The sequence below is a fragment of the Ictidomys tridecemlineatus genome, chromosome 6 (assembly GCF_052094955.1).
Source record: "Ictidomys tridecemlineatus isolate mIctTri1 chromosome 6, mIctTri1.hap1, whole genome shotgun sequence".
In the NCBI taxonomy this organism is placed as follows: domain Eukaryota; kingdom Metazoa; phylum Chordata; class Mammalia; order Rodentia; family Sciuridae; genus Ictidomys; species Ictidomys tridecemlineatus.
Window position 1 is genome coordinate 56,791,744 of NC_135482.1, and position 13,743 is coordinate 56,805,486.

The 13,743-nt window shown below is 44.9% G+C and overlaps 2 protein-coding genes across 18 annotated transcripts in view; one reads left to right on the forward strand and one right to left on the reverse strand.

The window, feature by feature from the left end:
• Positions 1-5,351, forward strand: part of Baz2a (bromodomain adjacent to zinc finger domain 2A) — a 34,099-nt gene extending 28,748 nt beyond the window's left edge. For all 7 annotated transcript variants that reach the window (XM_005335644.5, XM_021733503.3, XM_078053291.1 and 4 more), the window contains 8 exons: positions 48-203; positions 312-463; positions 660-949; positions 1,062-1,194; positions 1,309-1,455; positions 2,030-2,256; positions 2,354-2,497; positions 2,576-5,351. In XM_005335644.5, coding sequence (XP_005335701.1) covers positions 48-203; positions 312-463; positions 660-949; positions 1,062-1,194; positions 1,309-1,455; positions 2,030-2,256; positions 2,354-2,497; positions 2,576-2,741 — 1,415 coding nt within the window. In that variant the 3' untranslated portion in view covers positions 2,742-5,351. The remainder of the gene's footprint in view (positions 1-47; positions 204-311; positions 464-659; positions 950-1,061; positions 1,195-1,308; positions 1,456-2,029; positions 2,257-2,353; positions 2,498-2,575) is intronic.
• Rbms2 (RNA binding motif single stranded interacting protein 2) overlaps positions 1-13,743 on the reverse strand; it is an 89,008-nt gene that overhangs the window by 10,833 nt on the left and 64,432 nt on the right. For 7 of the 11 annotated variants that reach the window (XM_021733510.3, XM_040280463.2, XM_078053295.1 and 4 more), the window contains 5 exons: positions 13,666-13,743; positions 13,227-13,337; positions 12,443-12,523; positions 11,874-11,960; positions 5,671-10,298 (listed from right to left, as the gene is read on the reverse strand). In XM_021733510.3, coding sequence (XP_021589185.1) covers positions 11,880-11,960; positions 12,443-12,523; positions 13,227-13,337; positions 13,666-13,743 — 351 coding nt within the window. In that variant the 3' untranslated portion in view covers positions 5,671-10,298; positions 11,874-11,879. Of the gene's footprint in view, positions 1-5,670; positions 11,632-11,873; positions 11,961-12,442; positions 12,524-13,226; positions 13,338-13,581 lie in introns of those variants that run through there. The other 4 variants (XM_013363077.4, XM_078053294.1, XM_013363079.3 and 1 more) reach the window with 4 other exon arrangements.

The window sequence follows — 13,743 nt, forward strand, 5'->3', positions numbered from 1 at the left end:
GGCTCCCTCACGTCCTATCCTTGTCAGTAAATCTCCTCTGCTCACAGAGATGTGCTCAGGCTGGTGGTGGATCCAAGATCCTGAGACATTGGATGCCATGCTCAAGGCCCTGCACCCCCGAGGCATCCGGGAAAAGGCACTTCACAAACACCTTAACAAGCACAGGGACTTCTTGCAGGAAGTTTGCTTACGACCCTCAACTGGTGAGTAGGCACCTTGACCCGAACTCAGTGTAAATGGTAAATGTTGAGCTGCTGCTGTGGTTACAGCTTGATGGGCCTGGGCCTCTGCCTCTGCCTCTCCCTCCTTAGATCCCATCTTTGAGCCTACTCAGCTACCTGCCTTTCAAGAAGGGATTATGAGTTGGTCCTCCAAAGAGAAGACATATGAAACAGACCTAGCTGTGCTTCAATGGGTAGAGGAACTGGAACAGCGAGTTATCCTGTCCGATCTGCAGATTCGGGTATACTGGGATTGGTATTGGCTTGGGAGTTGTTTAAGGAAGGACATCAATCCCTTGTGCCCTGTGAGGAAGAACCCTCTGGTCCCACTTCACAAATGACCTACCGTGAGCTTAAGTGGGTCATATTTTTTGTTTTTGCTTTCTATCCCTAAATTTCTTCCTTCATAATGAGTTTTATTCCTCTTTCCTACTGAAGGGTTGGACATGTCCTAGCCCAGACTCTACTCGGGAAGACTTGACCTACTGTGAGCATCTCCCTGACTCCCAGGAAGATATTACCTGGAGAGGTCGGGGCAGGGAAGGACTGGCACCTCAACGTAAGAGTACCAACCCTCTGGACCTGGCTGTTATGCGACTGGCTGCCCTGGAACAGAATGTGGAGCGGCGGTACCTGCGGGAGCCTCTCTGGCCAGCTCATGAAGTGGTACTAGAGAAGGCCTTGCTCAGCACACCCAATGGTGCTCCTGAAGGCACCACTACAGAGATGTGAGTAATTCCCACTCCACTTTTCTTGGTTTGGAGGATAAAAGGGATATAAGTACCCCCGTCTTTAGTGGATCCTACTTTTCCTTCAGAGAGCATCACTTTCTCCCTTCAGATCTTATGAAATCACTCCTCGAGTTCGTGTCTGGCGCCAGACACTTGAGCGATGCCGGAGTGCAGCACAGGTGTGCTTGTGTGTGGGCCAGCTGGAAAGGTCCATTGCTTGGGAGAAGTCTGTCAACAAAGTGGTAAGAGACTAGAAAAGTCTAGAAAGGCTGAGCAGACAGCTGCCCAGAGTGGGTGGGGTTACTGGTATGCAGAGGCTTGAGGGCTCACTCTCTCTCCTCACTACCTTGGTCCAGACCTGTCTAGTCTGTCGGAAGGGTGACAACGATGAGTTTCTTCTGCTTTGTGATGGGTGTGACCGTGGCTGCCACATTTACTGCCATCGGCCCAAGATGGAGGCTGTCCCAGAAGGAGACTGGTTCTGTGCTGTCTGTCTGGCCCAGGTGAGGCTTCTGCTCTCTGATTCCCACTCCCATCCATCTAAATTGGATATTTTCTTTTGGTGGCAGGAGGGCAGGGATTGAACTCAGGGGCACTCAACCACTAAGCCAGATCCCAAACCCTGTTTTATATTTTATTTAGAGACAGACAGGGTCTCACTGAGTTGCTTAGGGCCTTGCTAATTTGCTGAGGCTGGCTTTGAACTTGCAATCCTCCTGCCTACAGCCTCCTGAGCCAGAGATTACAGGTGTGCACCACCATGCCTGGCTGAGATTTTCTTATTTATCCCATTTACTACCAATCCTTATTTGCCCTGAGGCTTTCCTTGAAATGAGCTCCCTGACAGGGTGTTAGGAGACCTGGGTTCTAATCCTTATTAAATTCTATTGACTCTTACTCTATAAAATAGGAGTAATTATAACTTTTACCCCTGCTTACTGGGTTATGTGAGTAAGTTTGTATCCTGGCTTATGTATTTTGAAGCTTCAGTCACACTTAGGTAGGGATCTTAATGAACTGGAGGACAAGTGGAGTGTACCCCTATCCATTGATCATCTCACCTTTTTCTGTCCTCAGCAAGTAGAGGAAGAATTCACTCAGAAGCCTGGTTTCCCAAAGCGAGGCCAGAAGCGGAAAAGTAGTTATTCACTTAACTTCCCAGAAGGTGATAGCCGCCGACGCCGGGTATTGTCGAGGGGCCGAGAAAGCCCAGCAATGCCTCGGTACTCAGAAGAAGGACTGTCTCCCTCTAAGCGGCGGAGACTCTCAATGCGGAACCATCACAGTGATCTCACATTTTGCGAGTGAGTTGAGGGATTTCTGGGCCAGAGGAGAGGGCTGGAAGGGGTCAGTGTATGTCCACTTCTGGATATAGAACCATCACTGTCCCTGAACTGATAGGATTATCCTGATGGAGATGGAGTCCCATGATGCAGCCTGGCCTTTCCTGGAGCCTGTGAACCCACGTTTGGTGAGTGGGTACCGACGCATCATCAAGAACCCAATGGATTTTTCTACCATGCGGGAGCGCCTGCTCAGAGGAGGGTAAGTAGACATTGGCAGCTCCCCTAGCTTTTCCTTACTCTGCAACTCTTACTCAGCTTACACCTCTGTCCCTGCCAGGTATACCAGCTCAGAGGAGTTTGCAGCTGATGCCCTCTTGGTCTTTGACAACTGCCAAACCTTCAATGAGGATGACTCTGAAGTGGGCAAGGCTGGGCACATCATGCGCCGCTTCTTCGAGAGCCGCTGGGAAGAATTTTATCAGGGCAAACAGGCCAATCTGTGAGGCAAGGGAGGTTGGGAGTCACCTTGTGGCATTTCCCCCCCACTTTCCAAACAAAAAAAACCTGCCATTCTCACCTGCTGATGCTGCCCTGGGTCCAGACTCAAGTCAGATATAACCCTGATTTTTGACCCTGCCCTTGGCAGCAAACCACATCCTCATATCCCTAGTCTTTTTCTCCCTTCCTCCTCTTGCTCCTCTAATAAGAGGTGCAGAGATGAGGTTCTTCTGGACTGAAAGCCAAAAAAGAAAGAAGAAAATAATTTTCCTTTCTGTTTTATTTCCTAATTAAATATGGGGAGAGGGAAAGAAGTCCTTACTTCCTTCTCCGAGCTTCCTCTCCTTCCCTGTACATGCCCCAGCATTCTGGGGTTATTTAACAATAGCAATAGTTCTAGTGAATGTGTGAAACTGAGAAACACTCTGTACTGTGTGCGGACCCGCAGTGACGGCCAGTAAAGTGGACTTAACTCCCAAGTGTGTCGAGCCGGACACCGGGCCCTGAACATGCTGCTTCCATGTTCAGTCCCTTCCCTGCTTCTTTCTCTCAACTTTTTCTTTCCCCTCACATTTTTCCAGATTTTTCTCATCCAATAATGTAAAACTATCGTGTACGGGTTCCTCCCTCCTTTTGTCCCAAATCTTCCCCCCCCCCCCAAAGGAAAAAAAAAGTTCAGAGGTCCCTGTCTTTCTCTGTCCTCATCTTCCTGCCAATAGCTATCCCTTCTAAAATGTTGGATGCTCCTCATATGCTGAGTTTCCAGCCTTTTCTGAAACTCAGTGGTTGGGGAGAGGGCAGGTAGGCACCCTGGGCCTTCCAGCCAACTTCCCCATCCATCTGCTTCCCAAACCTCCCTCTTGGGAACTCCTCAGGGACAACTACTGCTGAGTTTGGGTGCACCTCCAAGATGGAGGCCAGGTAGCAATTGGCTGGCCTCAGAGAGAGGGGGAGAGAGGTGTTTTGTGTGAATGTGTGCGTGAGAGTGAATGCTTACATGCGAGCTATGATTGTGACCCTGTTTTGTCTGATGGGATCCAATTTCCCCAAGTATCTGTTTTTATTCCCACCTTGCCCATTGTTTCATACCATCACCTTTTTGTCCTTGGGTAACCACAGGAACAATTTCTCTGGGGACATGGCTGTCTCTCTCTCTCTCTCTCCTGGTCATTTCTGTTCCAGCCTCTTCAAACTGTGCAATCTTTCGGCAGGAACTCCCTCTCCTCTCAGTAGCTTCAGGTCTTAAGCTTTTACAGGAAGGGTGGTAGAACTGGATCTTTTCTAATCCCATGAGCATCTGTGGGTTTAGTTGTGCTTTCCTTCATCTACTTCATCCCCCAGGACCCCTTCCCCAGCAGCAGAGACCCTGGAGCACAGGAGGGGTTCTGGGTCCACCACTGCCCTTCATGTGACTATGCCTAAGTTAAGCCCCCAACATGTGAGAGGAAAGCTGCTAACTCCAAGCTATAGCCATGGGCCTCTGGCCCCCTGCTTTCCTGCTCAGCAGAGCCCCTCCCATCAGAGATTACGGGTACTTGCACTGGGGAGGTGGCTGCTGGCTGGCCTAAGCAGAGAGCTGAGGCATCCAAGAAATGTTCCATTGGGTGGAAGGTGCCAGGTGAAGTGGAGCATTCCTTGTACTTCTGGCAGCACTGAAGAGCCACTGATGGGGGTGGGGGGCAGTGTAGGTCCTAGGGCAGCCCCTTTCTTATTCCTTTAACTTCCCTTCTCCCCCATAGCCTATTTCTAAAGTCGCCTTTTCTGTCAGATAAACCTCAAAATTTAATTTTATTTGAGATTTTTTTTTGCTTTTAAATAAGAGGTGGATTGAAGAATATTTGAATTGACTTTATATTATGCATAAATATTTATATTTTATCTAAATAACTGCGCTGTAACAAACTTTGTGTTAGACATTTGGAACTGTTATAGTTGGGGGCTCCTTTTTTCCCATGGCAGTTTTCCCCTGGCATAAAATACTAGATTAATTTCATTGGAGGTGAGGTGGATAGGGGGAGTGAAGTCTCATTTGTTCTTGCTTGTGTTCCTCTCCCAGTTCCATCTCTTTTCCTAGGGACCAGGCACTCTTAAGATGGGGTGGGGTCCGAGAATAGTTTGAAAAATAGGGGCTGAAGGAGGGATGGGGATAGGGTGTGATCAAAGGGGCCATTTCTTACTTTTCTTTCCTCATCTTCACTGCCCCTTGAGCTAGGTGGATTTTCTCTATGGTCAAGAGTATTTGGTAGGGAAGGCAGGTTAAAATAAAAAGACAACCCACCCCCCTGCCCCTTTGTTTCCCCTCCCCTATCAGTCTGGTAACAGCAAGAAACCACACCATCTTCACCAAGTTTCCATGTTCCTTTTACAACAAAAGGGACTGACTTTTTATATAACCAAATGTGGTGTTTTAGTGACTTTTTGATAATGTACAGTTTTTTGTGAATTTAAATTTATTTCTTTCTATATTTTTAGGACCAATCTCATTTTTAATAAGGTTTAAAAAGGAAAAAAAAAGTCTAGAGAAAAAATCTGTTTTTGCCATGTGATGTTCCACAAGTGCAGCTGTAGAAAAGTGCTTGTCAGTTGAATAAAAACCACATTTGATAGATTCAAAAGGCTCTGTGTATTTCTCTTCCCTTTAGTCTGGGCCCTTCATCATGTTCTGACACATATATTGGGGAGAGAATGTGTATTAGGATGGGCATGACTGGTTTGGTATATAAGATGCAGATTTATCACTAACCCCTAAGCAACAGGAATCCTGTTTCATACCTTCTGCTTCAGTAGATCTGCCTCAGAATCTTAACTGAGGCACTGGGGTAAATGAGTTTCCACATGCCCTGTTCCCACTTCAAGATGCATGCCTTACCTTCCTAAGCTGCCACTTATTTCCTGTAGCAGCATACCCTCCCACCCATGGATAAGACACCAAAACAGATTTTTTTTGTTTTATTAAAAATGTTGACAAAATGAATCTCTACCAAACTGTAAGGAAGCAACATGGGAAGACCAGGGGTCAGAAAAGAATAAGCTAAAAGGGTGGCATTGGCATAACATGGAAAGAATATAAAACTAGAAGTCTCTGGATAAAGGAAAAATAGTACAAAATGTGTTTTAAGTATAAATTAAACTTATTTCAAGGTGATAAGTGCATGTAGTAAGTATTCATCCATCCAAAAAGGGTATGTGTTGGGGAAATTGGGACACCAGTGATGGAGTAGGAACTTTTATTTACTCCAGCTGTAAAAGTCTTAACTAGGTAACCCTTTAGTTTGGGCATTTTTTTCTCCTGAACCCTCTAAGAAAGATAACTGTTAAGGTGAAAAAGGAACATCTATTTCCAGTCCTATAAAACTCTTTGGTGTTTGGTTACCTTCTCTGCGGTGAGGCAGCCAATAATTAATTTTATAGTTCTAAGCTCTGTTCTAATGGTGGTCCTGGGGTAACTCCCAACAATCTGTTGTCACCTTAGGTGGTGCCACATTGAGACCTACCTAAAAAGTTTGATTAGTGAGCTAAAACCCCCAGAGAAGACATTCCAGAAGTAGAAAAACCAAAGACTGAATTTGTTCATGAGTCCTTTCTAGTCCCCAGTTTCCTAACCCTCATGAAGAGAACAACAGGAAAAGATGTAAGTCAGGTGCTTGTGCCCTTGTTTAATTGAGAGATTTTGAGGTAGATGAGTAACAAGGACAAGGAAGTTTGGGCATCTACTTGGATAATGAATGCTTATTCAAAACAAGTGGACAGGCCAGGGAGAAAGCAGTGGTAACTAGAGTGTTGAGAGCACCTAGTTTTCTCATTTCAAACATGAGGAACACCTATAGGGAGGTTCAGCAAAGATCAGGGGAGAGAGCACTATAGGCTGGTTTTAGCCACAGAGGAAGACTGTCTAATAGAAGGAAAGGGTAAAAGCTGAGCAAACTTCAGGAATCTGCTAATGCTTGGGAAGCCCTAAAAAATGGGTCACATGGAAGTGGAGTGGTTGGTTTAAAAGGAAATCAGGAAGAACTGGTATAACAAGGCACAAGATCTAGGATCTATAGGCTGGCTTTAGTAACCCCCACCCTCTTTGAAGTCCACAGATCCAGGTCTAGCAGAGGATAGGGGCAGGTTGGGACCTGATCATATCCCCAACTTCTTGGCTAACAAGGCAAAGTAGCCCCTCAATGTGTGCAATGCTGCTACTTCCCAGAAGGTGGGGCATGTGCCTAAGCAGCAATAGTTTCTTTTCCAGAAGACCAATAATTGTCAATGTCAGGGATCCCTGCAACATTCCACTGAGATCACTCACAGCATCTTTATGGCAAAGTAAAATCCCATAGGTAGGTCTCAGCCCCAGTGGGTTGACATATTGGAATAGCAAGGAGAGCCTGGTGACACTGGAGGCATTAGGGGGGATGAATGAGCTCACTGTTAAGCAAATTAGAAAAGGAAGAGGAATGAAATGAGGCTGAAGTGGCACAACTAGGAATGGCCTGTGCAGCAGGTCTTGTCCTCATCCTTAGTGCAAATAATACCTCTGTTACTAACAAGGGCTATAACCTCTTTAGAGCCACCAGGCTTTAACCTCTTCGGTTGAAAACACTAAAAATAACATCCCTATCCATTATCATTCCCACACCTTCCTAACCTCTACCTGCACCCTCCTCCAAAGAGTCCAAACAGTCTAGGGTTAGGATATCAACTCAGAGCCTGAAAAGAGCAATAACACTGACATGAAATGGGATAGGTAGGCCTAGAGCCTAGTAAAGGATTATACCATCTGAGGAAAGAACTCATAAGTTCTATTTGACTGAAAACAGAAAAGCACAAAGTACTAAAATATTTTAAGAATGTTATGAGCATCTGTAATGAGTGGGGGTGAGATGAAAGTACAGAGAGTGTAAGATGTGGCTTCCAGGAAGACAGGATTCAGAAAACACTAGGCATAGTGTTTAAAGAGCGCAGTCCAAGACTGGCTCCTCTACCCGATGCCCACCCTAACCAATCTTCACCAATTCATGGGAGAAATAGTTCCTATTCCATCCTTTCTCCAATTACTACCCACGGTTAGAAATGAACTAACAACTAGTGGGGAAAATAGGAGTATAAATCAAAAGCACCAAAAAGAAATTCCTCAGTGCCATTAACCACTACAAAAATAACTGCAGGCTCCCAATTACTTCCTGTCCTCAAACCTGCCCAAACCAGAAGCGCTCTCTCAATGGTAGGTTCATATAAGGAGAACCAAAAAAGGTAACTTCAATATTTTAAAACAAAGTAAAAATCACAGCCATTTAAAAAATTTAGAAAATACAGAGAAAGGAGACAGAATCAGGGATTTTGGGAGACAGGAAGGTCAGCAGAGACAGCAACACCAGTTCCTATGCAGGAAAGGCAGCCCCAAACATTAAACCTACCAAAGCAAGACTTCCCCAATCTACCATCAGTTAAATAAACAGAACTCTGGATTTTTTCACCCAGTACCAGGTATTGAACGCAGTACTTAATCACTGAGCCATATCCCCACCCCTTTTTATGTTTTGAGACAGGGTCTCACTAAGTTGCTTGGGGCCTGGAAAAATTTCTGAGGCTGGCTTTGAACTTGGGATCATCCTGCCTCAGCTTCCCAAGATGCTGGGATTACAGGTGTGCACCACCACACCCGGCTGTTTTCTCTTTTTTCTGAAAGGTCACTGATGAGATAGCAGCTCTGGAATATTTCACTTTACTGAAGGTTAGAGACAAAGCAAGCACCATCTGCTAAGCCAAACCCTCCTGGAGGGTTAATGGACTTGGAGCTTTTGTGCTGGATAAGACTTTCCTGGGGTTGAAAGCACCAATGAGAAAACAGAGGCAATTTTGTTCTTTACACTTTGTATTCCTACCCACTGCCCCCAACTCCTTTATCCCCAGGATGTACAAAGACTGATGGCAGGGAAGACCTCAATCATGGGGCAAAAGGGAAAGAAGGGAAAGCTGGGCCTAGCTCTATGTGCAGCCACTGACATCTCATTTTCTCTTCCAGCTTTCATCCTCTCTTTTTCTCCACACCAGCCCATGAACACTTATTTATCCATCTCCATTATTTGCTTTGTCTGGTGCAGATGCCTCCTGGTCTCTGAGTAAAGGGGAATAGAGTTCTCCTTTTGATACATGAGAGAGTGACTGGAAGAAGACAGAAGTAGGATCTTATTTTCCAGAAGATGGGCAAAGAAAGGCTTTTTCCTGCTTATCTCGATGTGAGAAAAATAAGTTGTTTTTGTTTGTTTGTTTTGTGGTACCAGGGATTAAACCTGGAGGTGCTTTACCACTGAATTACATACATCTTTGGTCCTTTTTATTTTTCACTTTGAGACAAGATCTTGCTAAGTTACACCTCTCTAGTCACTAGGATAACAGGCCTGTGCCACTGCATCTGACAGAGCTAGAGTCTTTATTTATAAAGATCTGACCTTATAAATCATGAGATGGGATGTACTTCATTTTTCTACCCTAGCTCTTTGTGGTCCTTCAACAAGAGGGAAAATTATTCCCAATATTCTGGCTCCCTAGGGAAGGGGTCTAAACAAAGTAGGGAAGGGCAGAGCACTCTACGGTCACATAAAACTCCTTTCCCATCCCTGCATAGCATCCACAGAACAATCCGTACCTTCCTCCCTCCAAGTGTGTGTCTGTGTATTTAGCATGTGCACAAGAGCCATGAGCCTTACAAGGACAGCTCTTGTTACATGCAGAAGTGTCAAAGGTTGGAGTCCAGGGAGAATTCAAGAATACCAATTCCATCCATCCAAACCAGTTGCATGAGCGTTAAAGGGCACTGTGTGTCCAGGACTGGGTGGGAATTTACCTCAACCGAGAAGTCAGGAAAACACTGCCAACATCCAGGTTTCTCAGTCTTGGCCCTATTGATATTTTGAAATAGATAATTCTTTGTTGGGCATAGTGGGGCTCTCCTTTGCACTGTAGGATGTTTAGTGGCATCCTTGGTCTCTAGCAACTAGATGCAAATAACACATACACTCCCACTCCCAGGCATAGCAATAAAAAATGTCATCAGATAACTGCAATGGTCTCTGGGGGGTAAAAGCACCTCCCTTGAGACACACTGCTCTGCAGCAAGGTCACAGCTATAAAGGCCTGGAGCACAGCAATGTGCAGCAGAAAGAGAGGCCATGTAACCTGGGCAGAAAAGATCCACCAGGAGGCAGGATGGCAGGCATTCTGAAAAATCTGGAGCCTCCGGAAAAGACACCTTCCTCAGAGGGTGACAGACTCTGCAGTGAGAAGAGCTAGTCAGAAGTCAGTCAGTCCATCCTTCCAGAGACTGCGAGACCTAGTCTTCAACCAAATTTGCTTCACGAGTAAATCCCAAAGCTGTGGGTCATCTCTCAAATGAATTTAGGTCACATTTCTGCTTCCTGAAGGCAAAGTCTAGTCTCTTCTCCCAGGATGTGGCAGGGTCAGGAAAAAAGCCACGTCTATTTCTTGCTCAGCCTCCAAAATTCCATATAAAATTTCATTTAAAAAGGATATTTATAAAATTTAAAAATATAAAAAGACAAAGTAGGCAGGGTTAGCTGTATGGAAAAGAGAAAAAGAATAATCTGAATGAGTAAAAGAAAGCAAAAAAACATGTGAAGAGGGGTATGTGAACTGATAGCTCTACAAGAACCAAATTTTTAAAGTCTATATATTTTCTTAAACACATAGACATATATCAAAAAAAGATCATAACGGAACCAGCAACTAGGATTTCCTCTATCAATGTTCTAGCACTGCATCTTTTTTTTTTTTTTTAGTTGTAGATGGATACAATGTTTTTATTTCTTTATTTGTATGTGGTGCTAAGGATGGAACCCAGTGCCTCAGGCATGCTAGGTGAGCACTCTACAGCTGAGCCCCAGCCCCAGCCCCTAGCACTGCATCTTCATAGGTAATTTTATTTGTTTTGTTTTTGTGTACTGGGGATTGAACCCAGGGATCAAAACGTCATCAGATAACTGCAGTGGTCTCTGGGGGTAAAAGCACCTCCCTTGAGACTCTTTTCTACCACTGGGCTGCAATCCCCAGCCCTTTTATTTTTAATTTTGATATAAGGTCTTGCTAAATTCTTCAGGCTGGCTTCAAACTTATAATTCTCCTCCCTCAGTCTTCCAAGTAGCTGGGATTACAGGCATGTGTCCTGTGCCCAGCTTATTGTTTGTTTTTTTTGTTGTTGTTTTTTTAAGAATAACAAAACATGCTGTACATGCTAAAGCATGCCGGTAATCCCAGCAACTCCAGAGGATGAAGCAGAAAGATCCAAGTTCAAAGCCAGCCTTAGCAATAAGCCTAAAGCCCTAAGACTCAGAATTTTGAGACAGCGATACCCTGTCTCAACAAAGAAAAAAAGAAAGAAGAAGGTTGGGGAGTTAGCTCAGTGGCGGAGCACTTGCCTAGCACATGCAAGGCCCTGAGTTTAGTCCCTGGATCTGGGAAAAAAAAAAAAAAATTAGAGGCCAGTCTGGGTGACATAGTGAGACCCCAACTCAAAAAAACAAAGCAAAAAAAAAAAAAAGGAAAATACAAAAGGGCTGGGAATGTGGTTTAATGGTTAAACACCCCTCAGTTCAATTCCCAATATCAAAAAACCAAACCAAAATGACAACAAACTGTTTTTCATATATATGAGCAAAAGCTCCAGCCACATGTCTCTTTGAGGTAGGAGAAAAGTACATTACAATTAAAAAAATTTTAATAAGAAAAAATTTTCTTTGCAAAAGAAAAAAATGTGTGTGTCTCCGTGTGTGCATGTGTGTGTTTCTCCTCGAAGGTAGTACACACAAAATGTGCTGATTTCCCCATGTTCCATCAGCAATGGAGAAAGAGGACAGGGCAGGAGCATAGAGATTTCTTTTCTCAGGCCCAGGTCTATGAAAACAATGGCCAAGTGTTAGTGCTTAACAGAGCTACAGATGGTACATAACCTGGCTAACCCTCTGGAGTCTGGGAGCATGTCCAAGAACTCTTTTCTATTTAAGATGGGGAGGGAAATCCCAAGGGAGAGGGTAGGGAGGGAGCAAGACAAGCACAAGAACCTGTCTCACTTTAGGCAGGGCTGAGCTGCTCTCTCTTAGTTTGGGACACCCACTTCCCCAACATGTGGTTCTTACCCAGTGTTACTTGCTGAACTGGAAAGAATAGACCCCATGGTCTGAGGGCGTATCCACTGCCACTTGATTCTGTTGGCTGCTGTTCTCCTGTAACATAGCCAGGAAGGAGAGTCATCTTATGTGTTCTTTTCCTCAGCTCCCTCCAAACCAGTCTAGATAAAACCCACCCAAAGCTGAAAGGCCTCTCCAGACCACCCATTCACAACACACACCACCTCAGCACTGAAAGGAATGTAAAACACAACAGGCACTTTGGAAAAAACTTCAGAAGTTCTTCTATGTTCAAAACAGCCTGCCTTCCTCCCAATGCACACTAGTCAATTCAAGGGAGCATCCTGGTATTAACTACCAGCTGGCCCAAGGGCCTCACTCATGAACACACACTAAGTCTTTTCTTCTTGCACTCTTCATATAGCTACCAGTTACTTGTGAACACAGAAACAGCATCATTGTGAAAGGAACAATTGACAGGGGAAGATCTGTCTCTGTCATTGTCCTATCTTCACTCCAAAAAAGTAACTCTTACCTCAACTGAAACATTGGAAGAAGGCACAGGGGTGTACTCTTACCTCAACTGAAACATTGGAAGAAGGCACAGGGGTGTACTGTGAGATGTAAGCTCCTTGCATAGCTGCAGCCGTTGGCATATACTAGAAGAAAAACATCAACCAGCTAGAGCAATGATTCTTGTTACATTTAAAGCACCTGGGGACAGGGCTGGAGTTGTGGCTCAGTGGTAGAGCGGCTTGCCTGGCACATGTGAGGCCCTGGGTTCGGTCCTCAGCACTGCATATAAATAAAATTAAAAGATAAAGCACCCGGGGGATTTTTTAAGATATTGAGGCCTGTGTTCTATCTCCAAAGAGTCAATTCAGTTGGTCTGGGCCTGGCTTCTTGTAGGCACTCTGGTAGTGGCTTAGACACACTTCCACCAATTTGACCTTCTTTCTTCCACTCCTCTGTCCCAACTGCCTACTTCTGTTTCCCCAGCACACTGCATTCCCTGCCCTTTAGCCCTGCTGTGCATCAAGTCCCAGAAAACCCAAGGTGCTTCATCTGCTCTTTCTGTTACTATTTTGATAAGGATTTCTAGGAAATGTGTCTTAACTCTTAAATTAATACACACATAGAAACATTTTAGTTTTGTAACAAGGAAGCAGTTAAAAGGGGTAGTCTGGGGAGCAAAATGACTGCATTCCTGGCTTATGCATCATTATTTTTGTAGTTTATTTCCAATTCTGAGTGCACCCTCAATGACACTGAAGTGACTCTATCATTCATAAGTATCTATGCTGAAGAATACTGCACAGGTTCTCCTTGCAGGAGTTAATAAGCAGAAATACCCGGCTTTACCGTGCCTGTGGTGCTGAGCGAGAGGTGGCCCAGTTGCTGGGTAAGAGGCCCCATCATGGAGGCAGGCTGAAGAGAAATGGGGTGATCCATCCCTGGTGTCAGAACTGAACCCTGGAGGCAACAACAAAGGAAAAGAGTTAGTTGGCAGCATCCTGTGAGGTTACCCAAGGCAGTAATAATGAAGGGACTGCTGAAGACAGATATTTTTAAATACTGGGAATTAAAAGCCATAGTGAGCAGCAACCAAGCCATATAACAGGAAAAGGCACTCTGCCCATCAGTCTGGAGGGACACTTATCTAAGAACAACACTCAGAGAATTTAAGGGCTGCACAAGGTACTGAGCCAGAACTCACACCCACATCTCCTGTCATCAAAGCCCTTTGCTTTTCTTTACATCAAATTGCCTCTTTTGCTTCTGCCCACTTCTGAACACTCACTGAAGGCTGCATGAGGTATGACTGGTGGTGCATCCAAGATGGGTTAGGTAATTGTAGAGGAGATGTCTGAGTCACTCT